The sequence below is a fragment of the Grampus griseus genome, assembly GCF_964374135.1.
Source record: "Grampus griseus genome assembly, chromosome: 12".
NCBI lineage: Eukaryota > Metazoa > Chordata > Mammalia > Artiodactyla > Delphinidae > Grampus > Grampus griseus.
Window position 1 is genome coordinate 16,393,700 of NC_139006.1, and position 26,154 is coordinate 16,419,853.

At 53.3% G+C, this 26,154-nt stretch overlaps 1 protein-coding gene across 5 annotated transcripts; it reads right to left on the reverse strand.

The window, feature by feature from the left end:
* Positions 1-414: 414 nt before the first annotated feature.
* MSI1 (musashi RNA binding protein 1) lies at positions 415-19,810 on the reverse strand (the record flags this gene model as incomplete). Of its 5 annotated transcripts, none has more annotated exons than XM_082668033.1 (14): positions 415-456; positions 909-1,096; positions 1,900-1,968; positions 4,758-4,814; positions 6,028-6,108; positions 8,674-8,791; positions 9,282-9,364; positions 10,514-10,562; positions 14,192-14,284; positions 15,797-15,838; positions 18,715-18,799; positions 18,898-18,976; positions 19,542-19,582; positions 19,752-19,810. In XM_082668033.1, 14 exons carry the CDS (start codon positions 19,808-19,810, stop codon positions 415-417), a joined length of 1,086 nt encoding a protein of 361 aa, XP_082524159.1. The 5 variants fall into 5 exon arrangements, with proteins under 5 accessions (XP_082524159.1, XP_082524160.1, XP_082524158.1 ...); XM_082668034.1 differs by having other exon boundaries at positions 909-1,063; positions 18,898-18,979; XM_082668032.1 differs by having other exon boundaries at positions 18,898-18,979.
* Positions 19,811-26,154: the final 6,344 nt, after the last annotated feature.

Genomic DNA, 26,154 nt, shown 5'->3' on the forward strand with positions numbered 1-26,154 from the left:
GAAGCCCGCGCGCCTAGAGCCCGTGCTCCGCAACAAGAGAAGCCACCGCAATGAGAAGCCCGCCCACCGCAACAAAGAGCAGCCCCTGCTCGCTGCAGCTAGAGAAAGCCCATGCGCAGCAACAAAGACCCAACGCGGCCAAAAATTTAAAAAAAAAAGGGTGCTGAAAAAAGAAATCTTCGCCTGAGAGGCAGCACATTCTGCCTTATTGCGTACATTCTTTATGGAGCCGCTCCTCCTGTTCTTTGACCACTGCTGGGATGAAGGTCTGTCTCCTCGTTGGGCTGTGGGTTCCGTGAAGGCAGGGACAGGGGCCATGTCCCAGACTAGGCTGCCCAGTACTAGCCTTCCCAGTGCCACCCACACCCCAAGGCCCCTGCCCACCTCCTCACCTCCTGCCACCTGCCTCCTGCTTCAGTGGTACCCATTGGTGAAAGCTGTGGCAATCAAGGGGCCCTGGAAAGAAAAGAATTTGACTCCTAGATTCCTGGGGGCAGCAGAGAAAGCCCAGGGGCTCCTTCCGTCTCTCACAGGAGCCCCAGGTGAGGCACAGACCTTCTCTAGCCCTGCCCATATCGCCCCCACTAAAAGATTCTCCAGGGTAGGGCCTGGGAATCTGCATTAGCCAGTACCCTGGTTAAAAGTAGGGCACCCCTGAGCTAGAATCTAGCCTCCATGCAGGCAGAGATGGTGAGTCTCATTTGCACAGTATCCCCAGAGCACACCTAATGCCTGGCATACAGAAGGAGATTATTAAACGTCCACTGAATGACTGAATGATAACCCTCACTGTTCCTTGGTTGGTGACACTCTCTCCATCCGTCATCTCTCGCCTCCCTTCTGCCCCCACAGACAGACAAGGCCTCTCCCTCCTTCAACTTCAGGGTCCTCCAGGTCCAGCCACTCACCCCAAGACTGTGGCCAAAGCCAGTGCTGGGGGCGGGGCTGGCAGCGCTGATGTAACTGCTGACCCCCGAGTCCTGGTTGGTTGCCCCATAGAGCTCGGCCATGGGGCCCGGGCTGGTGGTCCCCAGGAAGCCCCCTGTGCGGCTGGGAGTTGAACCTGGAGGGGGAGCCATCGTCCAGGGGTGAGAGCCTGGCAACCCAGAAAGAAGACGGTGATAGCCCCGGCGCCCACTGTGACCCCCCAGCATCCCCTCCAATCCGTTCCACCCAGCCTGACCTTGGCCCCTCCCCCCTGCCTCCCCCCACAACCCAGAGGGGCATGTGCGACGCCACCCAGAAATCCTCCAGGGTCCATCCACCCACCCACCCCCCCCAGCCCCAGCTCGGGCCCCCATCATCTCTTGTCTGACCACTCAGCAGCCTCTTCACTGACCTCCCCTCCCCTCTGGAGCCCCTTCACACCTGTACCCACCCTGCAGCTGCGTCCATTTTCTAAAATGGACATCACTCTGCTGCTTAAAATGTTCAGGGTCTCCCCAGGACCCGGTTCCTCCCACCTCCTCCCCACTCCCCACTCCTGCACTCCACCCATGCTAACTGGCCTCTAAGCCTTTGCACCTGCTCTTCCCTCTGTTGGGAATACTTTTCTTCCTGTTTGCCTTCAAATGCGAAGTTAAGAGGTGCAACCTCCTGGAAGCCTTCCTGAGAGGCCTGTGAGCTCCTCTGACAGCTGACATCCCCCAGCGGGCAGTATTATCCTTCCGTGTGACTGCCTTTTTAATACCTGATGCCCCACCAGCCTGTAAGCTCTGGAGGGCGGAGACCACGTCAGTCTCCTTCCTGGCCAGCCTGCCAGGTGCTCAGTTCATATTCGTTGAGTGAATGAATAAGTGAGTCCCTCTGAAGAGGGGTGGCAGGGGCACCTCCTCACCCCGCTAGAATTCTCTGCCCCCTGCTCCCCTCCCTCGCTTCCTGCACCCCAGAAGGCCTCACCTGTCCCTCGAACCACAGCTGCTGCTGCCGCTGCCGCTGCCATGGGTCCGTAAGCAGTGAGAGGAATGGCTGGAAGGAAAGGTATGGGCGGTTCAGCGTGGCAGCTGAGGGGCAGCAGGGGATGAGGGCAGAGCCTCTCCAGCCTTACCCCACCTCGGAGGGGTCAGTGCAGCCCTGGGGTCAGGCAGAAGGACTCTCTTGGAGAAAGGGAGGCGAAAGGATCGCCTCCCAGGGATCCTCAGCTTCTCCCCTGGACTTGACGGACACACTTGAACAACCAAACCTCATAGCAGGTGCGGGTGGTGCACCCCCCACGAGCTGCTCTGAGCATCGCCTGCAGCTGCCCCCTTCTCCAGGGAGGGCCCTTGGCTGGATGGGGGCTACTTAGCCCAGGGGTATACAGAGATTATGTCCCTCTTCCCAACCCCAGTCAACTGGAGCCAGTGACTGACTGACACGGGTACCAAAAGCCAGGCTGTCGCCCCAAGGGACCAACCAGGAGGTGTATTAATCCCCCCCCTACCCCCCGGTGGGATCCGGCTGAAGCTAGACTCCAGTCCAGGCCACAAGCCCATTTCACTCCTTCTGCTGCCTGGCCGGCTCCCCTCGCTCCCCTTCTCCCGTGAGCATGTCCTCGATACATCGTGTACACGCAGTTCCCTGCCTCAGGGGCCCCTGACCACCACCGAGGCAGAAATGACCACTCCTTCCTCCAAGTCTCCTCATCCCCTTTTCTCTCACCCCCTCTTCAGACACAGGGATCTGGCTATTCCCTGTCTACCCCCCTCCCACCTCCGCAGCGCCTAGCACCCTGCCTTGCATACAGTTGGTGTTTAATAAGTGTCAGCTGAAGGAACAGTACTAGGAGGGACCTCTGCTTAAATAATTGGTTGGCATGAGTCTGGAGCTCCCTCAGGCCTGGGGGTGAGCGCCCCCTGCCGCTTGGCTCTGCCACTGCAGCCCTTGAGAAGCTACAATCCCAACCAGAGCCAGGGTCTGGGGAGTTTGCATTTGCCCTCTCCCATCCCAAGATGTGCCCCTGGGGGCTGTTTTGGTGACCCTGGCCCTGAACTGGACCTGACACTAGGGACCCTGAAAAACAACCCTGAAAGTCCTTGGCTAGGCCATTGGGCCAGGGGATTAAAGTTTAGGATAGCATTCCTGCACCGCTGGGAGACAACTTGCCTAAGGTCTTCATAGAGCTGGCACTTTCTCACTCAGACGTCACCTCCTCTGAGAAGCCTTCCCTGACCACCCCTGCTGAGGCAGCCCCTCGCCCCTGACACTTACACTTTAGCACATCTCCCCGTTTTATTTTCCTTGTGGAACTTCTCACCTTGAGAAAGTATCTGATACTTGTTTATTTACTTGTTTATTCCTGTCTCCCTCCACTAGACTATCAGCTCCAGGAGGGCATGGGTCTCGTCTGTCTCATTCCCTGCTGAATCCCCACTGCCTGGAACAGCATTTGGCACAAAAAATATTGATTAAATGCACGAAGGAAACACCCTCGTCTCTTGAAGGCAAGGGAATAGCCTGGACCCCAGACCTCCAAGAACTGCTTAGCCTTGAACCCACATCCTCCCTGGCCAAAATGTCTGCAGAGGGGATATTTCTTCCCTCGGTTCTTTAACGGCAGGGCTGGGCTCTGAGGTCTAGTCTGGGGCCCAGTTAGGCATTTCCACAAAGCAAATCCAGCATGCTCTTATCACAGCAGTAAAGCATTACTCATTTGTATAATAAGCATTTCTCTCTCTCTCTCTAGAGCACAAGTTCTGCAGATCAGAGCTTGGGTGTCTGGTCCCTGCTTTGCCTCCAGGGCTTGGCAGTGTCTCACACAGTAGGTCCTCAACACAAGAGTTCTGAAATGAGTAGGAAAGACCCCTTTTCACTCCCCCACTCACTCTGCTCAGGGAAGAGCCTCTATTAGCCCCACCACCAGGACTCCCTCCCCTTCCTTCACCCCAGGTTCCTCTTTCCCCTCCCCCATATTGGGGCCCCCCTGAGCATCCCTTGGAAGGAAGGTCTCATCTAAAGCAGCATCCACGCTCACGTCCTCCACACACAGCTAGGTTGGGGGGGAGTCTGGGGATGGGGTGGGGGGAGAAGCGGGTTGAACAGAGAAACCCCTTGCAGCCCACCTCATCTGCACCCACCCTGCCCCGCCCCTTGCCCTTGGCCTGGGCCTCAGCCCTGGCCCCAGCTCCAGAGCTGAGCTGACTGGCCCAAGTAAAAACTCCAGCTTGAGAAATGGTTCAGGATGGCCAAGCACATCACCTACTTGCCCAGAAGTTGCAAACGGGCTGGATTTGGCCCTCAAATATGTTGCATTTGGCCTGCAGTGGTTTAAAAATTTGAAATTGGTTGCCAACGTTTGAAAATAACTGAAAAATTCATTTGAAAGTGAAAGCTGGGTTTTGGGTCTCTCTTGGAAAATAAGATCTGTAAGGTGTGGGTCTGCATCCCCTCCTGGCAGGGTTGGCTGGCACTGAGTGGAGCCATGCCCACTGCCATGTCCTGACGTCCCCACCCGGCCCACTTTGCTCTGAGTTTGAGACCTTGGCTGGTTCACCACTGGCTCCCAGCGCCTACAAGGTGCTTGGCATACGGGAGGCGTTAGATAAATATTTGTCAAATGGATGAATGAGTGACTTCGCCTCCATCTGCTGGGCTTGGCCCTATGCCCCACCCTTAAGGGCCATGCAGCTACACAGACTGGCCAGTGCCCGAGTCTGCTGCATCCTCATAGACTGGAGGGCAGGAGAAAAGGGTCCCACTAGCTTTCCCTGGGAAGGTTCCTGGGTCATTCTCTTTCTCCCCATGTGGCCTGTGAGGTGTACGAAATCCGAGCGACTGACCTGTAAGCTCGGGGAGGACTGGGGCGCTCGGGAGAGGGGTCCGCTCTACACGGAATTCTAAAATGAAACGTAAAACAGCTTAGGAAGATGCAGGGAGGCCTCTTGGGCGTGGCCCAGGGAGGACAAATGCACCCACAGGGACACTGGGTGGGGGGACAGGCCATGCACAGGACCCGAGAGCTGGGAATGGGGAGAGCACGGTCCCCAGCAGGCAAGGGTGGGGAAGGAGACACAGTCACAGAGAAGGGAGACAGACAGAGAAGGGAAGAGTGGGCAGAGTTGCCACCTATACCCTGGGCACTGGGTGATGCTGGAGCTTCTGTTCCCACTGTTTTTCTTAAAAGTCTTGAAATTGCACTAAAAAATCTCCCAGAATCCATCTTTCCTCCTATTTTCTTTGGGGGGGGAGGAGCTGGGAAGGAAGCATTGATGGGAAGCGATGACCCTAGAGCAGCTCTGCCACTTTCTAGCTGAGTCATCTTTGCAGTCACTTTTCCCTTCTGAGCCTATTTCCTCACCTAGAAGATGGGGATCACCATGCCTTCCCCCAGAGATTACTGTCAGGACTAGACAAAAACATGTGTATAGAGGATTCCAAGCTGGACTGCCCAAGGTGCAAGTGCTTAGGGGACCTCTAGAAAAATAAGACCAGAAAACAAGCAAACAAAAGCCTTGCAAAAATATGAAATTTGATATTAAAAAAAACATTGAATAGTCATCATGGGAAAGCTCAGAACTTCGTTGGGCTTCTCGCCACTTATGAGAAGGCCTAGTGTTGTTTTTATTTTGAATTACAAATGAGGGTGGTGATCATCTTGCTTTTAAATTGTTTTTCAGCATTCAGGGTCTCCAAAGGTCTTGTCTGCCTTGAAAGGGGCTCAGCATAGCACATGGTCATTATCGGTGAGTCCGTAAGGACACAACCAACGTTGGCCCTCAGGGAGGTTGCCCCACCACAAGCCCAATGCCCTTTTGGTGGAAGTGGCAACCCCGGAGGCGGGTAGGGAGGAGAGAAAGGCAAGAGGCGGGCAGAGATCAGCCTGGGAGGGAGGGGTGCCATGCAGGGCCACACGGGGAGTCCCCCCAGCTTCTGGGGAGGGGGGGGATGGGTGGGGCGAAGGCGCTCCTTCCTCAGACGTGCCCTTCCTTCCAAGCCTCCAGCAGGCAGACCTCCCCCATGCCATGCACCCCCAGACACCGCCCATGAGGAGTCAGATTGCCCGGGAACCAGGGACATGCTGGCAGCAGAGGGACACTGGGAAGAACTTACCGGGGAATTGGTAGGTGTAGCCAGGGGCGAGGCCTGTATAACTCCGGCTGGCATAGGTCGTGGCTTGGAAACCAGGGTAACCTGATAGAGCAAGGGGACCAGTGTCAGATGCCTTACCTACAGCTCAGCAGGGAAGGATGTGAGCCTCTCATTTCCCTCCCCACCTTGTATCATGAATAATAATCAGTCATATTTACCATATACCTTCTGCATGCCAAGCCCTGTGCAAAGCCTGTTGCACACTTTACTCTCTCCTTAAACCTCACAAGAATCCCAAGAGGTACTATTAGGAGCCCCATTTTACAGATAGAGAAACTAAGGCTCAGAGAGGTGACACTTATTAGCTGAGAATAATCCAAACTCTTATCAAGGCCCTTCATGCTCAGGCTCCTGCCTCCGTCCTGTCCTCATCTACACCCTGCCCCTTTCTCACTTTGCTCCAGCCACATTGGCCTCCCTGCTGTTTCTCAAATTCAGCAAGCTCTTTCCCACCCCAGGGCCTTTGCACATGATGATTCCTCTGCCTGGAACACTCTTCCCCGGGTTTTCACATAACTATGTCCTTCTCATTGTGCAAGACGCAGCTCAAATGTCACCTCCTCAGAGAGGTCATCACACAAGAGACCTCCCTTTCATCAGTTAAAATATTCATCACGTCACCCTCCCTGGTTTTTCCCTTTCAATATTTATCATGTCACCCTGGTTTTTCCCTTTCATAGCACTGATGACCAATATCTGAACTTATCCCAGGATTTCTTTAAGTGCTGATTTTCTGTCTTTCCCATCTTTTATTTTTGTCTCTCCAAAACACCAACACGGTGCCTGCTACTTAGTATACATATATTATAATAGATATTTGCAGCTTTGAAAGAAAGATCACCTAGTGAGTAATAATGGTGTAATTGGGATTCAAATTCAGATGTGACTGGCTCCAAGTCTCTTAACCACAATTCTCACTACTGGTTAGAGGTTTTCTTTTTTCCCCCCACTTTTTAAATGGGGTGAAACCAGCTAATGAATTGCTTTGAAAAGAAAATTTTCTCAATATTCCACAGGAGGCTAAAGAGACAGAACAACTAAATTCAATACTTTATTCTAGCCTGGAACTTGCTCTGGAGGACAAAAATAGTTATAAAGAACATTACTGGATCAACTGATAAAATCAGAAAATAGATAATAGATTAGATTAAAATATTCTATCAGTATAAATTGGTAATTATAATGTGGTTTCATGAAAGAACATCCCTAATCTTGAGAAACACACAGTGAATTATCTAAGGGTAAAGGGCCAAAATGTAATGTAATTTACCCTCAAATGATTCAGGGAAAAAATCACAAGTGTACTGTGTGTGTGTGTGTGTGTGTGTGTGTGTGTGTGTGTACACATACAGAGGGAATGATAAAAGCAAAATGGGTATGATACAAACGATAGGTGAATCTGGTAGAGGGTATATGGATGGTCTTTGTACTACTTTATTTTTCCAACTCTTCTGAAAATTTGAAATTACTTCCAAATAAAAAGTTAAAACAAAAACTTCAGGAGAAGACAATGCTCCACTTGGCGGGTACATTCCTCACCCCTCTATCTGTGATCCCACTCCTGACCCTCTAGCCCATGCTATAGCCCCTCCTATGAGTCCCCAGAGCACCCCTCCCCCATCCCCAGCATAAAGACCCCGTTGTACTGTTCTCTTTCTGTGTATATACATCTTGTCTCTCCAGGGAGACTGTGACCTTCCTGGGGGCCCAGCTCAGACTTTTCACCCTCAGTCGTGGGTCCCAAGCACTGCTGATTCGTGCTCAACTTCCAAGGCTCACGGTAACCTTGACCTCCTCCGGGGAGCCTCCCTGACCCCCAGGTGGATTTAAGTGTCTCCTTGGGCCTCCCACAGCCTCCAATCACTGTGGTGACACTGCCCATTCACTTCTGTCTCCCACTTGATGGGAAACCCCATGAAGGCAGGTCCTCTCTCTCAGAAGCTGCTCAATAAATATTAGTTGAATGAACAAGAAGCAGCAGCCTTCTTTCTACCTTCCCAGAGGCCCTTGGGTCTGTAAATGCTCTTCCATCTGCCTGACCACTTTTTCCCTCCCCTGCTCCCTGCCCTCCCATAACTAGCTCCTACACAACCCACAGACTCAGCTTAAATGTGACTTCCTTCTTAGCTTCTCCAAGTCTTGGTCAACTTTGCTATGACCATGCTCCCCTGGCATCCTATAATTCTCATCCTAAACCTATTTATTTATGTTCTTACTTATTTTTTTCCCCTGCCAGACCATAAAGCTCCAAGGAAAGTCACCGTTGTACTTCCTGGCATAGGGCCTGGCATTTATAGTTGCTCAATAACTGTTTACTGGACAGATGGGTGAACAAAAAATAGAATGGACGGATGGACAGAAGGACCAATTAATGAGGAGCAGCTGGACCATTCTTTTGGTCACCACCAGAGGGCAGCACCCTACAACCAAATCGGCCTACCTTCATTAGGACCCGCAGACCTGAGATCCTCGGTCCACACTCCTACCCAACCACTCAGACAGACAGGAGGGCAGACCACCGAGGAGATGCAACACCCATGCAGCCCCTGGTAGCCCCGGGAGCAGTTCTGGGCAGGAAGAAGCCGCAGATGCAGGCCTAGCACATACCCAGCATGCCGATGCCCAGCATGAAGGCGTCCATTCCATAGGGCATGACTCGAGACCTCCCCCGGGCCGAGCCAGTCGGTGACATCACCTCTTTTGGCTGAGCTTTCTTACATTCCACCTGCAATGAGACCTGGCGGTCAGTCCCTCCTATAGACGCAGGTCACCCTCCTATTCCCTGGCAGGCCTCTTTATTGTTAATTTCATGGTTACCATTTCTGGAGGAATCACAGAGTGCTAGAGATCAGCTTTGCATGCAGTAGTTCATCGAATGCTTACACCAACCCTATGATGGAGGTATTGCTGCCACTCTCATTTTACAGATGAGGAAACTGAGGCTCAGAGAGGGGAAGTCATCTGCCCAATGACTAGACTAGTAAGCGGCGGAGTAAGGATTTCAACCCGGTCCCTCTGAGCCCACCAGCCATGCTTTCTCACAGCTGTGGGACACTGTCTTCCTGTCCAGATTTCCAGCGGGTGGGAGAATTGGCTCTGCCCCACTGACTGTGAGGCCCCTCTGCCTGCCTGCAGAACCTCCAAGCAGCCCTGGCTGGCTCAGCCTGGAGCCCTAGTCTCCCTCTGCACCTCCACCCCATCCAATCCCGGCTCACCATTTTGTTGTTGATTTCGTGGAAGTGGATTTCACACACTTTCTCCACGATGTCCTCGCTCTCAAACGTGACAAAGCCGAACCCTAGAGGGCAAAGGCAGGCTCAGAACAGGGCTCATGGTCAAAACCCAGCCCCAAGTCATACCAATAACACCACTCCCCCCTCACAGGCAAGTGTCTAAGCGTTAACAAGAAGCTTTGTTCCCAGCCTAGCAACCTCTCAACTACCCGATGAGACAGGGTTTCAGCTCCCAAATCACGGATGTGAAAACCAAGGCTCAGCGAAGTGACTTGCCCAAGACCACGTAGCAAGTTAGAAAGAGGCAGAGCTATGATGCAAACAACATTCAACATGCCTTTTCTCTTCCTCAGATGCTTTCCAAGGAGGGGAAAAGAGCACACACAAATACTTTTTAAAATGCACATGAACGTGTACAAATATATTTTTGTACACAGATACACAGATATATGGTACACCTAGGTACCCATATATCACAGAGACACTCACCAGTGCTCACAAATGCATAAAGGCCCCTGTGTACATGTACAGTTACTCTGACACGCTAGATCTACAAAACTATTCAGACATAGACACCCTCACATGCACAGACAAAAACACACACACACCCACCAGCACATACCCCACTCCCCAAACAGGCTAAAAGGCCCAAAAGCTCTGAAGGCACTGGAGAAACAACCCCGCCTCCTCCTGGGTGTGCCCCAGGGGCTGGAATGGGATTTCTCAGAAGGCAAGGCCCTTGGGAGAAAAACAACCAGGCAGTGTACACCCGGTGGCCCAGATGCTCACAGGTTCAGGGGCAAGGGTCCTGGGGGCTGGGCTCAGCCGATGGGTGGGGCGAGGAGGCAGTGGCAGGAGCAGACTGCCCGGGGCTGTGGAGTCAGCCTGACCCGGGGGTGGCCCGGTCTAAGCTCTGGTTACCAGGGACAAGGTAAGCCCAGGCAGACACCGGCTGGGGCGGGGGTGGAGGGCTCAGCTGCAAGGGGAGGAGAGGTCTGCTCCTCTGCTCCTCTCGGGTGTCTGCAATTCGGCAAGTTTCTAGCACAGGAAACGGCGGGACAAAAGCCTTCTGTAAGGCCAGGCCCCGGAGAGGATGCAGATCCTCGGGGATAGGATGTCAGGAGGCGAGATGAAAGGGCAGCTGTGACCTGTAGCCCCCTGGCTGACCACAGGCCCCCAGCCTGGCCTGGGAAGGGGGAGGGGGCCAAACTCACCTCGGTGCCGGTTGGTGGTTTTGTCAAACATCAGCATGGCATCGTCCACCTGAAACAGAGCTACCGTGGACGACCCACCAGACACGGGGGCCTCCACCACAACCCAGGAGCAAGGGCTCCGACACCCGTTCCCCTCTTGCCCAGTCCAGGCTTTATCTTAAACCTGCTCCCTGGGTAGGGGACAGCTTTCCATCTGCAACCCCAACTGGGTGCCACAGCACCACCATTCAACCCTCAAAATCTCAACGGGCCAGCCTGAACATATTAAGCACCAAACATATGCTTGGCACTTTGCCCCACCATCCTCTCCTCCATATTCCTTGCAGGGTAAGATCCTCATTTTGTAGATAAGGAAATGGGCTCAGAGACGTGAAGTCACCTACACAAGGTCACCCAGCAAATCCCAGATCAAACCTGGGAGGAGGAGGCATAGAATGGGTGCTAGAGGGGAAAATATAGGAGTAAGATATGAGGTGGGGAAGTGAAAGCCTCTTTCCTTTTTTGCAAAAGGCCGGGAGGACAGCCACTACAGCCAGACCCAACTCCCCTCTCATGGTACAGATCTTTTCCTCTAATTGAGGTTTCCTTTTGCTAGAGGCTGTAATTAAAGCAAGTAGAGTTCAGTGCCTGGGCTTCTTGCCTCCCACTGATTGGGGGAGGGGAAAGGGGTGGAGGAAGGAGGAGGATCTACATTAATCCCCCATCCCTTGGACTCCAGTCTTCTCTTCTTGCTACTCCCTCAAGGCATCCCTCAGATACATGGACAGTCAAAGTTCTTTGCTTCCCTTCTGCAGTCCGAGCTTCCCTTTGCCTACATCTGCTGCTTCCCTCCTTGCCCTCTTAATTCTTCAGCCAGTGTCAGCTGTCTCATGGGGTTAAGCTAAGGTCTGATTCACCCTCGGTGGAAATCAAGGGCTGCCTCTGATACTGCCTCTCCCCCCTCCACATCCCACTCCAGCTGCTGACCCTCCCCCAAATGGTCAGACACCCAAGGGATAAAGGAAAACTTCCTGAGGCCTTGGGGCACAGCCTCTTACCCACTCTCCTTTGCTCTCTTTCCAGGCCGTCATCTGCCTTGTTAAAGTGGAAAGGGCAGCCCCTGAACTGGGTGGTCCTCCAGTTCTTCTTAGGCACCAAGCGGCACTGGGCCCCTGACTCTCCCCTAGGAGAACCAGGACACACACACACACACACACACACACACACACACACGCACACACCCCACCTCCACTGACCCAGGAGGCAGCTGGGTCCCTGGAGAATCTCAGAGGGATATTACATCTCCCTTCCTAAGAAGCCTCCTGCCCCAGGGCCCTGCAGCACAGTGCCACCCTAACTCCCATGCTATGGACCCATTCTGAACCCACATCCCAAATTAGCTAGACCGTCCAAACTGGATGGACAATGCATGTTTAGCACAGGGAAAAGAGAAACCCAGAAAGGAGGCTTGTGATAGAAGCACAAGCTTTGAGTAGGACAGGCTGGAATTGGAAAGTAAGCTTGGCAAGCAGCTTTATGTCTCTATGATTCAAGTTCTTCATCTGTAAAATGGGTATACACAGTGTCTTATAGGGAGGAGTTAAATGAGATAGTGCGTGTAACACTCTTAACTCACAGTACCTGGGATACAGTAAGTGCTTAATGAATAACAGCCATTATTATTATTATTATTATTACTTTTATTATAGAGGGGCTTACCCACAGTCACATGGGGGAGGGTGGCAAAGCTAGAGACAGAACAGCTGGACACCACTGGCTTTGAAGTTTCCATGAAGACAGTGCCTGTGTCAGTTATGACCATGACCACCCTACTGAGCACCTGGACTTGTGCTACTGTGATTATTTTTTCAGCGAATGAGTAGATGAACCAGCCACACCCTCCTCCCCCATCCTGCAGCTTTGAGTTCCTGCGGGACCCAAAACTGATTCAGCCCAAATCCACAGCCCTTCCTCCACCCAACCTTCCCACTCTACCTGCGCTGGCCCCCCAGACCCTTCAACCTGGGCCTTGGCTGGACAGACCCAGAGTGGGGCACCGGGGTTGAGGCCAGGGCACAGAGCAAGGAAAGTGGCTGGGGGTTCAGGGGACCCCCACCAGTGTCCCCCTCCTGGGGCCAGCTGAGGGGAGAGAGGCTCCCAGCCCAGTGTCCTTAATAGGCTTTGGTCTCCATGGGAACACAGGGGCAGGGGGGCTCGGGCGGGGGGAGGGGAGGCGGCCGAGGCCTGCTGACCAGTGGGAGCCGCCAAGTTCGGCGGCCGCTAAGCCTGAGTGGCAGCCATGGCGGCTGACCATTGTTCCCCCCTCGGCGGCGGCCCCTCGATCCGGGCGGGAGGCCCCCCGCCGCGGGGCCCTTGGCATTCCCGGCTGTCCCCCTCTCTCCCTGGCAGCCTATTCTCCAGCTCCCCCTGGCCTCCCCGGGCCGGTTTCACATGCCAACGCCGATTTAGGCCCGAACAAAAGACGCGGCCGCTGACGGCTTCTCCTGGGGCCCGGTTGCCATGGCAACGCCGGCCCCGGGGGCAGGCGGCCTCCAATCACAGCTGCTGGATCAGATTAGTGCGAGCTCTAATGCTCGGCGCTCAGACACAAAGACACCCCACCGGAGCCGAGCGGGGCCTGCTGCTTCCCAGGAGCGCCCTTCCCTCTGGGGCCCAGGCGGCCGACCTGCCCTGGGTCCTGTGCCCGGGTCCCCGCTGAGGCGCCTGAGCCTAGGCCTCTGGCCCTTGCATCGCCGGCATCCGCTGGCCAGGGGACCTCCCACCCTCTCCCCGTCTACCCTAGAGACGGAGTGTGTGTGTGGGGGGGCTGGAAACCCACCCAGTCCCCAGCTCACATCCCATTCCCAAGCCACGTTCTCCTGTGCCCTTTGCCTAACAGGGAACTGAAAGAGCCTTGACGGGAAAGTGAGATCCAGCCTGCAGCCTGTCTCAGGTCAGAAAAGACCAGGGACCCCAGCACTAAGCACAGCAGCCCTACTTCAGCCCCAGACTTAAAACTTGGTCCCCTCCTAGCCATCTCTCCATGCGACCTTGATGTTCACATTGCTCCCCTTTCTGGGGACACCCTATTGTCTCATGTCACCACATCTGCTTCTGCATGGACTAAATGGCCCAGAAATGTAAGCTCCCTGCACCTCAGAGCTAAGAAGCAGTCCTCCGGGACTGATCAGGAATTTGGGGTGGTCTCTTCAGCCCCTCCCCAGTAGCTAAGAGATCGGCACCCTCCCCCTCAGCTCCCACCTGTGCAAGGAGGGTCCTGAGTACAACTGGGAGTCATATTTATTGCTTCCTTATCATCCTCACCAGGAAGGAGTGGGGGAAGGTACAACCGCCCGTGGACTGGACAGGTGCAAACTCCCAGGAGGCCAAGGGGTGACTGGATTGAACTGGCTTCGGGAGCACAGCCTCCCTCAGGAGAGTGAAGATAAGCAGGAGAAGGGCAACAACAGGGACAGCTACTGTGTGGCTTCTCTCCCTGGGGACGTGTCCAGAGTCCGAAGCCCACAGATAGGCCAGGAGCCTGAACGGTGGGTTGGCCCAGCCTCACCCACAAAAGGACCCAGCCCCCTTTTCAACTCTTGCAGGAATTGGAATGACCTGGCTGGACTCCACTTGCTACTGACCAAAATTCTACAGGCCTGTCATACCCCCCAGCCAGCACCCCCAGTTTTGACCCACCTTCCCGAACTGCTCAAAATACTGCTTCACGTCTTCCACCGTGGTGTTTACTGACAGCCCCCCAACAAAGATCTTCTTCGTTCGAGTCACCATCTGTTAGGGGAGGGAATGAGAAAGTGGGCATCTGAGTCCTGTGGCCTACCGCCACCAGCAGGGGCTCCAGCCCTCCTGCCAGGGCGCCAGCTGACAAGCTCTCTGTGGCCCCGGCTACTCGGAAGCTCCCCCTCCCCCCAAGCTCCCCCTTGGACCCCTGCCTCTAGGCCTGTAACGGGCAGCTGTGTACCCCACACCCTGGCTGGCTCGCTTCCTGGGGTCTGTGTCAGGAAGGGGAATGGCTTAGTGACCCAGACCTACAGCCTACCTCAAAGACCCCACCAGCCCCTCCTGGGAGAGGCCAAGGCCCATCCCAGGGTCCCCCTGAACTCAACACCGACATTTTCCTCATCAACCTCCTCCCAACCCAACCTCTGGCTGCCCCGTGGCCCCAGCCCTGTTTTACGAAGAACACATGGTCCTAATTACCCCAGGAGCGCATGGCTAATCCATGGCAATTCCCAGCCCCATCCTAACACTAAAGCACCTTCTGTCACCAAACTGCTTAATGGAATTAACCCAATTCCGACCATGTGCTCCCTGGTGCGGCTTCCTTCAAATACCTGCTTCATAATTGCTTTCAGGCCCTCTGCTGGACTCTTTCAGTGATGCCCTTTTCCTGTCTCCTAAAACCTGCCTCTCTCCCTTCGCAGTGGCAGGAGCTGGGCACCATGACTCAAAATCTTAAAGCATCCCAGTTCCCACTGACCCCTTGCAAAGGAGGAATTGAGATCTTCTGAGGAGGGACCTAGTCCCAGGACACATGATAAATCAGCAGACTCAGGGGTCTTGATCTCTGTACTATAGTCAGCCTTCTGCCTGTCTCCTGTTTTCGACTGCTTAAAAATTAAGATGTGGCTAGTTGCCCTGGGCTCTGGAATAGGCTCCTGTCCTGCACCAAAAGTTTTGAGTTCTGTATAGCTCAACTGCTCAGAAATCTGTTTTCCATACACCCAGAAAAACTCGCCACAGCACCAGGGAAAAAGAATACTTGGGAGGGCAGCCACAGTCATCCAGCTTGAAAGATAACAGGTGTCAGACACCACGGTCCCTTCCCACTCTTCAAGCCCAACACACCTCACCCCAGAGGTGGGGGGTGGTAATTGGGGGGTCAGAGGTAGCTCCCTGGCCTGACTTTAGCTGAGCTTCAGAGAGTAAGTCTGGGCTGTGTTTGACCCCCCAGAGGTGCTAGGCACAGAGGCTGTGATCTCCAGAGTCAGAATTAGACTCAGGGTCCAAAGTGTACTGGCTTCAAATACAGGGCAATGAATCACCTGAGGGGTTCCTTCTTCTCTCAATATATGCAGCCCCCTCTCTCTAGTCCACCCCAGAGCACAGATGGAAAAATGCATGGTGTCCGCAATTCACAGAACAAGGATGTGAAGAGTCCTCCCTCCTCCCATCCCAGTCCATGCCATTAACACTCTAACCAGAAGCCTCTTCCATAGAAGGGAATGCTGGGAAAATCACTGCTGGTTGTACAGAGCTGCTCCCAGACACAAACATACCTACCTTAGGCTGTGCTCGCCGAGGAAAGGCCACCTTGGGATCAATCTGAAAGGGAAGAGAGAGGTAGAGGGGCGTTGGTTATCACACTCAGCCTGAAGATCTGAGGACCTCTCTCATCCCAGGACACAGAGGTGACAGAAACCACCACAGCCTCTGGCAGGAAAATGTAACAGTTAAGCATTTAGGCCCTAGAGCCAGGCTGTTGGGTTCAAATCCCACTTACACTGCTTCCCAGCTGTGAGAGCTTGCACAAATTACTTAACCTCTCTGAGCCTCAGGCTTGAGCTCACCAGCAAAATGGGCCAATACTAACATCCACCTCAAAGGGCTGTCTGCAGATTATTTGAGGTAATGCTTACAAAGCACTTGTTGTCTAGCCCTCAGCAAGAACCAGAAAAAAGTAAACAAAGTGTTATTCCTTCCAGCACCAGGTATATCGAGGGCCTTCCTGCCTGACAGATACCTGTCCAGGTGAGGTATGCGATCCAGACTTCGGAAGCCTTGTGAATGGAAACACTCTTTGCCTGAAAAAGGCTTCAAGATAAGAGTTCATAAACCACCAAGGGTAGACTCAGTTCTGTTTTCCCAGTACCATCGACATCTAACAGCCCTTCTTGAGGCCACAAACAAACAGTTCCCTGATAATACAGCTCGGCTTGGGGTGAAGCAGAGCGCAGGTTTGGTGACACGCAAGAACACGGGATTTGAACTCAGAAACTTTGGGCCCCTGGCCAAGCCTGTGATCTTGGTAACTTGCCTGATCCCTCTGAGCCTCAGTTCCCCCATCTGCAAAGTGGGGACAATAGCACCCACTTTTCCCAGAGGGAGCTGCAAGGAATCAAACGAGATAATGCAGGTGAAAGCATTCCTTTGTGAACTGCCCTTCATTGCACAAACAAAGGTGCTATTACCAGCAGGCCACCTTTGCCCTTGGCTGTGAACAACCAAAGGGGAAAAGCAAGATGCACCTGGGTACTCCCGGGTACTATATTCGTTCTGACAAACAGCAAAAGCCAGAGCACGAGACACTGTGATCAATGCACGACCTATGAGGCCCAGTCATTTCAGAGTTTCTTGCCACTCACATGGGTGGAAACCACTCAGAAGTTCACCAGCCAATCGCACGGAAGATCTATCTTTCCCCAGAGCTCCTTCAGTTCAAAACTCAGCCTAGTTCTAGGCAACGGGTTCTGGTCCCTCCCTGCCCGAATGGCACAAACCAGGGCCAGCCTCCCTGGTTCCCCCTCTGGAATCTACCCACAGAGAAGGAACCTCCAAAATCCACACTGGGCAATGCCTCCTCTCTCCCCAAATGCCAAGGGGCTCCAGGGATAATCACAGCTGCCCATTCTCCTGTCCGAAGGTATGATTTCGTACCTCGATGGACATGTTCGTCCTTCTATTTCTCCTGGAGGCTGCCAGAGCACACCTCAGACAGTCCCCATGTGCAGACACTGATGGGGAGATGGTACCCAAGCTATGTCCTGCAGGGCCACACACACCCAATCCCTGACACACCTTACCTCCACTCTGACTCACAGCTGGCAACATAAAACCCAACAAGTAAATAAAAGGTGAAAGTCAGAACCCAAAATAAACTCCCCACAATAAACCTCCCTTCCCAGGCTGAAGAATGCCAAACACAAAGCCCTTGCCCTTTTCAAGTCCCGAATCTCAGAAGGATGCCCATCTCATCCTCCTTCCTCCCCTCTCTCTTCCTCTTATCCATCTTCCATGCCCCCACCCTCAGCTCCAGCCCCAGCCCCAAAATCTCTGCTTCCTGAGCGCTGCAGAAGCCATCAGTGCATTCTGAGGACAGGGGATGGTAGGAGAACAGGCAGCTTGATGGCAGATAATCACCAAAAACAATAGGCCACTGTCTCTCCATTCCCAGCTTGGGTCACTCAGTCTGCGCCAAGAAGATCCTTTCAGAGCCGGCAAAGTTGAGGCCTGGCCTCATTTGCTCATTACTGCGAGCAGGAGTGGGAGCCACTGGGCAGAGATAACAGGAGCCGGGGACAGGAGGTAATTTAACAAATTCTTGGGCACAACCAGCTATTGTTGCAGGTAAACAGGAGCCAATGACTGACCCAAGCAGGGAGGCCCAGGGCTGGAGGAGAGTGGGGGAGTGTGGTGAGAGATCGCACTGTCCCGGCCCCCTGGCAGACAGTCACCCCATCACAGAGGAACCCCTCCTCTGCTTTCTCCTCTTCCCTCTCCCCTTGAGCTGGGGCCTGTGCCAGCGCCCCCTGCAGGGCCCAAGACACTGGGGGAGCAGTGAGACAGCAGCAAAATGTTCCTGGAGTTTGAATGCCCAACAAGCAGCTTCTCCTCAGATCTAGCTGGAAAGGGTTGTCTCCAGGCAAGCTAGCTCCCTTCTCATAAATCCCCTCATGAGCAAAGCAGGTTCACGTCTTCCACACAAAGCAAGGAGCTCATTGACCAAAAGTCAGGGGAGGAGGGAGGGAAGGAAGAAGGGAGGGGGATTCAGTGATGCTTTGCCATTGGTCTGGAATGGGGTGGGGGGAGCCAAATACTAGTTAGAGTTCAGAGAAGCCACGGGTGGGTCACTGCAGCCCTGAGTCACCCAATTTGGGCTAGGGGTGGGACCTAGCCCCACCCCAAACTCCTCTCTGAGGCATCAAGATTAGTATGTACAAGAAGGGGATGGTAGCTGCGTCTTCCCTCACCGGTACTGGAGGGGTTGGGGGGTGTAACATCTCCTAGCTGGCCTGGGATTTTCCTGCTCCGTCTCCCCTCAACTCTAGTGACAAAGTTTCAGAGTGTGGCAGCCCTTCTACTCAGAAAACTCCCTCCTTCCTTCAGGACCCCATCCAGCTGTCCCCTGGGGAGAGGCCTGACCCTCTCCTCCAGCGACCTCCCTCTCCCAAAGGACCCCCGAAGCCCCGAGGGCCACTCACTGTTTTGGAGTCGAGCTCGTGCCGCGATTGCGCCAGTACTTTATCCACCCCCGCCTGGTCCATGAAAGTGACGAAGCCGAAACCCCTGCGCGCGGTAGTGAGGGAGAGGCAGATGGTTACAAGGCAGTGAGTGGCGGCGGAGGGGGGCGAGCCGGGAGCAGGAGGAGGGGGTGAGGGGCTCACCTGGATCTTTTGGTCAGGGGGTCCCGCATCACCAGACACTCCTTCACCTCCCCGAACTGGCCGAAGTATTCGCGCAGCCCTTCTGTAACCACACACCCGCCTTCGGACCAGCCCGCGCCCCGCGCCCTTCCCCCCTTCCCGCGTCCTTTGCCCCCAGTGACCCCGGCTCGGCCCGGCCGCCCCCGCGCCAAGCAGGCTGCACGCTCTCCACCGCTTCCCCCACCCCCGGTCCTCACCCGGCTCCCGTGGAGCCTCCTGGCGCCCACTGGGGGCCCCAGGAAGCCGAGGGCCGAGCTGGGCTGGAGGGGGGACGGCTCCGGCCGGGTTCCCGCCGCTCCGGGAGCCGCCTCACAAAAGTTTGAGCCGCAGGTGCGAGCGGAGTTGGCGCTGCCGCCGGCGGGTCCCGGGGGCTCAGCCCACCCCCCGATGCCCCCTGAACCCCTCATCTCCTCCCCTCCACCCGCTGGGCCGTGCGCGCTAGCCGATCGCCCTGCGCTCTCGGGGTCTCCGGGCGGGGCGCGAAACAGGGCGCGGAGGCGCCCGGGGTCAGCGGGGCGCAGGGCCGGGCTGGGGTGTCCGGTTCCGGGGCGCCGGGGGGTCCCGGGTGCCCAGCCGGGCCGGCAGGCGCTCCCGGGCTCGCTCACCCTGCGTAGTCTGCCAACTGAGTCCCCCGATGAACATCTTGCTGCGGGAGGAGGAGAGACACAAAGGGCCCGCGTGAGCGCCGGGCGCCCGGGCGCAGGGGGCGCGGGCCCGGGCCCCGGGGAGGCCCGGCCCGACCCGGATCGGCCATGTTGGCGGGGCCGGGGCGGGCGCGGGCCAGTAAGGCCGGGCCGGGCCGGGCCGGGCCGTACCAGGGGTCGTGCGGCGAGTCCGGGGAGGCGAGGCCGGGCTGGGGCGCGTCAGTCTCCATCGGGAGCCGCGGGCGGCGCGGGCAGCGGAGCGGCGGCGGCGGCGGCGGCGGCAGCGCTCGGCGCGGGGCAGATGAGGAGCGCGGCGAAGGGGGCCGGACGGACAGGCCATGCTGCCCCCTCCCCCGACCCCGCTCGGGCGGGCGGGCGGGGACGGCCGAGGGGAGGGCCCGCCGGGGGCCGACCTGCCGGCTCCTCCCCCCGCCGCCCTGCAAGCATAAATCCCAGCGCTCGCCGGTCCGCCCGGGCGCCCGCGGAGGCGGCGGCGCCGGGACCCCGCTCCCGCCGGGCTCCCGGGTACCCGAGGGCGAGAGAGACCCCGAATCCCGAGGCGGGCCGGGACCTGGGCGCGGCCGCACCCCCCATCCACCCCGGCACGGGGGCCGGGCCGCGGGAACGCCCTCTCGGAATGAAGCGCTTCCCGGTGCCTTCAAGGTAGCTCGGTTCCGGATCTGGGGCCCCCCAGTCCTTCTTCTCAGGTCCCCGCTATCCAGAATCTAAGAGGTCCCCAATCTCCCTGGGTCGGGAGGGAGATAGACCCCAATCCCCTCACGTTCCGACTGGTGAGGATCCCTCCATTCCCCCGGTCCGAGCGAGAATCACCCTCCGAGCCCCCAGTTTCCGCCGAACCTAATTTAGAGTTCCCCCCTCAGCGGCCCTCAGTCCGCTCCCAGTGTCCCATATCCCCCATATCCAATTCGGGGAACCCTCTCGGTGCCTCGCGTCCCGAGCGGGGAGCCTTCATTCAGCACCGCGGTAGAAATAGTGTCCGTTCCCCTCAACCCTTTCTGAGAATCCCTCTCAGGTCCCCCAAATCCCTTCCGTCCTCAGCCGTGGACTCTATAGTCTGCTGAGAAACCCCCTGCCCCGAGCCCGGGTTCTTGGTTTGCCGCTGCCCGCAACCCCCTCCAGTGTGAGGAGTCGCCACAGTTTCCCTCACTCCCCGGCTCCCTCGTGTCAGCCCTACACGGACTTCTGTCTGGATTCGGGAAAGCAGGTTCCAGAGGCTCAGCGCCCAACTCCCCACCGAGGCTGGGGGAAAGGTCAGCGCCTCCAGAGCCTCCCGTTTCCAGTTTAGGAGCTCGATGGCTCCGCTGTGCACCTTCCCCTCTGAATGACCCCCCACCTTTTTTTTTTTTTTTTTTGCAGAGTTCTAAGCCCCACTCCATCGGATTGGAAGAACCTAGGCTGCCTACCCACTGCGTTTGGAGTTACTTCTCTCGGTCCGTCTCAATTTAGAGTACTCCCATGGAGGCAAACGCCTTCCCGTCTTCCTTCTCCCCACACCCCCATCTTCTGGGTCTCTGAGATCCTCCAGTGCTTTCACCCCAGCCTCCTGGGGCCATCTCATCCACGCCTTAAACTCCCGCCTCTAGCCTGGGAACCCCGAGGAAGTCCATCCTGGATCACCTCCGGACCCAGGCCACTCTCCCTCTCCGCCACCTCTCCAAATCCATGTCCTCTCCTCAATTCCTTGGCTGAAACCAGCCAAGAAAGGGTCAAAGTCAGAGGCTAAGGCAGCCACTCCTTCCCAAATCCCCAACACTGCCGGGGGTCTCAGTGCCACACAACCCCCTCCCTCCCAACTCACCTCCTACTCCTTCCCCCCCACTCTTCAATCCACTCTGTGTAACCCAGTGACAATCCCTGATGACGAGCCCCTTGCTCACCTTGACCTCCATCCTCAAGTTAGCCACCTTTTATTAACGTGTGCAGGAGCTCTGGGCAATGTAACCCTGACCTCTGGAAGAATGCCCATCCCCCTCCTCTCAGTATATTTTCCCTGCCCCCACCCCACCCCAGCCACCTCTAGTAGAAGAACAGGAGAGACTCAGGTTAATGGTTTCCTCAGGAACCTTCTGGGAACACTCAGCAGGTATATCCTGCCACCCTGTGTGCATAACACTAAAAACAAACTTGCTTTTTCCTGTTTTTATCATCTGACTGGTCCCACAATTTCTCAGAATCCCCTGAACTGGGGGTGCGGGGCACCCCACACAGGGTATTTCTCACCATCTTAATACAAACTGGAACATCAGGTGTGTCCTGGGAGAGACATGGATAAGGGTCAGCAGAGAGCACCTCCGGTGTTAGAGAACTGACCATTCCTGGGTCTAAATTTCAGGTTTCCTGTGTGTAAAATGGGGCCAGTGGGGAGGTGCGGGGAGGAGGGAGCCCCAAAGCGCCCATGAGCATCGATTTTGGTGCTGGTGCTCTTGGGAGGGTAGGAAACGGGTAAGGGTCATTTGTGCAGAGCCAGCCAAGCCCGGTGAGATAGGAACCATTTATTAGCATCCTCATGCAGGACCTCAGAGGAGGAAGTTTCTACTTGTTGTCACTACCTGTCACGTGTGGGGTGAATTTACAGAAGTCCCCTCCCACTGCAGGTTCTCACTGCAGGTTCTCATCCCAGTCTCATTGCTTCCTTCCACTTTGTTCACAGCAGGGGTGAGGAGTACTTCTAGAGGTAGCCCTCCCAGGACAATGCAGCTGTAAATGGATGATCCTCACAGTAAATTGAAGATCTCAGCGGTATTAAGAAAAAACGATCTTTAGAGCAACTGGCCCAAACCCCAGAATTAGGAGATTAGAGGATTCGGTTCCAGCTCTTTCTCTCTTGTATGACACACCCTGAAAATCACTGAGAGAATTAAAGCATAAATTGCTTTATACTTTAAAAAATCCTTTCGAAAAATACGGTGGGCAAATGACATTCCGCCCAAGCACCAAGAAGCAACTTGGCACATTCATTCATTCCACAAATATTTACTGAACACCTTCTACGTACCAGACACTGTCTTAGGTGCTATATTCCTACCACCTACCTTGGCGAAACTTGCTTACTAGAGACAGGAGTCAGATAATAAATAAATAGATAAATAAATTAGTGATTTGTCAGTTACATGTTGGTAAGTGCTGGGGAGAAGGAAGGGGGCTAAGGAGGGTGGGAGGCATGGGGGAGAGGGTGATAAGCAATTTTAAATTAGGAAAGTTCTCACAGGGAGGGTGTTGTTTCAGCAAAGAATTGAAGGAAATGAGGTCCATTAATCTGTTATCCAGAACTCTCATTTAAGCAGAATTTCTGCATCTCTTAAGTGCAATGATAGTTGATATTCATAAATTGATTTCCCCTGCTCTAAAACAGTGGTTCCCAAACTTTAACGTGCATAAAAAAAAATCACCCAGTGATTTTCAGTAGACTCAGGGTAGACGGGGGCTCTGAAAAATGCATTTTTAAACAAGCACCTCTATCTGATGATGCTGATAGCTGAGGTTTTCCTTGGACCACTCTTGAAGAAACACTGCTTTAAAATATACTAAAGAGTCTTCTAGAATGACAACAATAACAAAATTAAAGATTAAATTACAGCCTGTGTGGTTTTGGTGTTGAGAGTATTTCACTGTGTTCTCATTCTTTGAAAATGCAATGCCCAAGCAAAACACTGGATTACCGAGAACATCCCATTTCTTGTCCATGCAGGAGAACGGAAAATTTACCGTAAGCTGATTAGGAGCCAAACATTTATAATCAGTCTGTTTTATACCCTTCCCCCCATTTTTGCCCTAATTTCTCTCTATACTTTTTACTTTTCTCAAATTCCTGAACTCGACCAGCAGGCAATTGGCTGGGGGTAATGAGAGCACTTGACCAAGAGTCAAAGGATCCATAGGTTGGTCCTGGGACCACCACTGTTTCTGGATGGGTGAGTCTAGGGATTTGCCACTCAGCCTTCTGGACTTCCACTTACTCTCAGAGCTGCTGCAAGACTTAAGTGAGATCATGCGTATGAAAACACCTTAGAAATTCTGAAGCACTGTGGAGAGGTAAGGAGACACCGTGACTGTGCATTCCCAGGTCCAGTTAACTTGGTCCAGTTCAGATTCTGTTCCCTTCAGGACAGTGTGGAACTGGCATAAGGATGTACATATAGATCAATAGAATAGAATGGAGAGTCCAGAAATAAACCCTCACATTTACAATCAACTGATTTTTCGATAAGGGTACGAACACAGTTCAATGGGAGAAGAACAGTCTCTTCAACTGGATAACCACGTGCAAAAGAATTAAGTGGTACCTCTACCTCACACCGTATACAAAAGCCAACTCAAAATGGTGCAAAGACCTAAAACTAGAAAAAGAAAGATAGATCAGTTGGACACCATTAAAATTAAAACATCTGTGCTTCAAAGGACACCATCAAGAAAGTGAAAAAAACAACCCAAAGAATAGAAGAAAAAGTTTGCAAGTCATATATTTGATAAGGGGCTTGTATCTAGAATATATAAAGAAGTCATACAACTCAATAATAAAAAGATAAATAACTCAATTAAAAATGAGCAAAGAGGTACTTCCCCGGTGGTGCAGTGGTTAAGAATCTGCCTGCCAATGCAGGCGACACGGGTTCGAGCCCTAGTCCGGGAAGACAGCACATGCCGCGGAGCAACTAAGCCTGTATGCCACAACTACTGAGCCTGCAAGCCACAACTATGGGGCCCGTGTGCCACAACTACTGAATCCTGCGCACCTAGAGCCCATGCTCCAAAACAGAGAAGCCACCGCAATGAGAAGCCCGCACACCACAACGAAGAGTAGCTCCCACTTGCCACAACTAGAGAAAGCCTGCGCGCAGAAACGAAGACCCAATGCAGCCAAAAATAAATAAATAAAAATAAAGAAAATTTTTAAAAATGAGCAAAGGATCTGAATAGACATTTCTCCAAAGAAGATATGTAAGTGGCCAATAAGCACCTGAAAAGATGCTCAACGTCACTAGCCATCAAGGAAGTGCAAATCAAAGCCAAAATGAGATATCACTTCATACCCACTGAGAGAGCTATCATCAGAAAGATAGATAATACCAAGTGTTAGTAAGGATCTGGAGAAATCGGATCCTTCGTACACTGCAGGTGGGAATGTAAAAATGGTATAGCACTATGGAAAACAGTCCGGAAAAGCAGGTCCTCTAAAGGTTAAACATAGAGTTACCATATAACCCAGCAATTCCACTCCTACGTATATACCCCAGAGAGAAATGGAAACATAATCCACACAAAAACTTATACATGACAGTTCATAGCAGCATTATTCATAATAGCCAAAAAGTGGAAACAAGTCAAATATCTATCAACTCTATACAATGGAATATTATTTGGCCATACAAAGGAATGCAATACTGAGACTTGCTACAACATGGATGAATCCTGAAGACTTGATGCTAAGTGAAAGAAGCCAGAAACAAAAGGCCACATAATGTATGATTTCATTTATATGAGATGTCTACAATAGGCAAATCCACAGAAACGGGAAGTAAACTGGTAGTTGTCTAGCATTTGGGAGGTCAGGGGAGGGGGGAGATCTAGGGAAAGGGAAATGACTGCTTGTGGGTACAGGTCTCTATTTGGAGTGATGATAGTATTCTAAAATTGATTATGGTGATAGTTGCACAATTTTGTGAATATACTAAAAACTATTGAATTATAAACTTTAAATGGGTAGTTTGTACTGTATGTGAATTATATCTTAATAAATTTGCTACCAAAAAAAAATCTCTTACCTATTATAAACCTCTTAGCCCAGTGTCTATACATCAAAATGCAATTGACTTTCTTTTGCCCCATGGCACCTTGTTTTTTATCATTATTGTTATTATTATTATCATCCAGAAATTATTAAGTACTTTCCATATACCAGACATTGTACTAAGCACTTTTCAGGGATCTTCCCATCTCATTCTCCCAGCAATTCTTCACGGTAGGAACTCTTGTATTTTTATTTTACTGACCAAGAAAACAAGTCTTAGAGAAGTTTAGTAATTTGTCCAAAGTCACATAGTAAATGGGAAAAGTAATAGCTAAGACTTATTGAGCAATTACTACATTCCAGGCACTGTATTAAGCACTTTGCTTCATGAAACTCATTCAGTCCTTACAACAGCTCTATAAGGCAGATCCCGAAACGGAAGCATCGAGAGGTAAACTTGCTAATAAAGATCAGATTGGTGGAAAGTGGGGGAGCTGAGATTTGAACTCAAGTCTGATGCCAGAATTTCCACCATGAACCCCTACATCATATTATCTACCTATTTTAATATATAACAATGCACTTATTATAGGGGTTCTGGACTGTCTGTTAGGCTGGTATGAGAGCTACTTAAGGGCAGGGTTTCTGTGCTAAGCCTCTCTGCAATCTCTTCCACCATCATCTCCATCCTCAGGACCATACCTTACATTAGATGTTCAATAAGTACCTGCCCTAGAACCAGTCAGTGTCGTAGCGCTGGAGGATGCCATGGTGAATGAGACAGGCAGCTATCCCTACTCTTGCAGAGCTTATAATCTAGAGCCA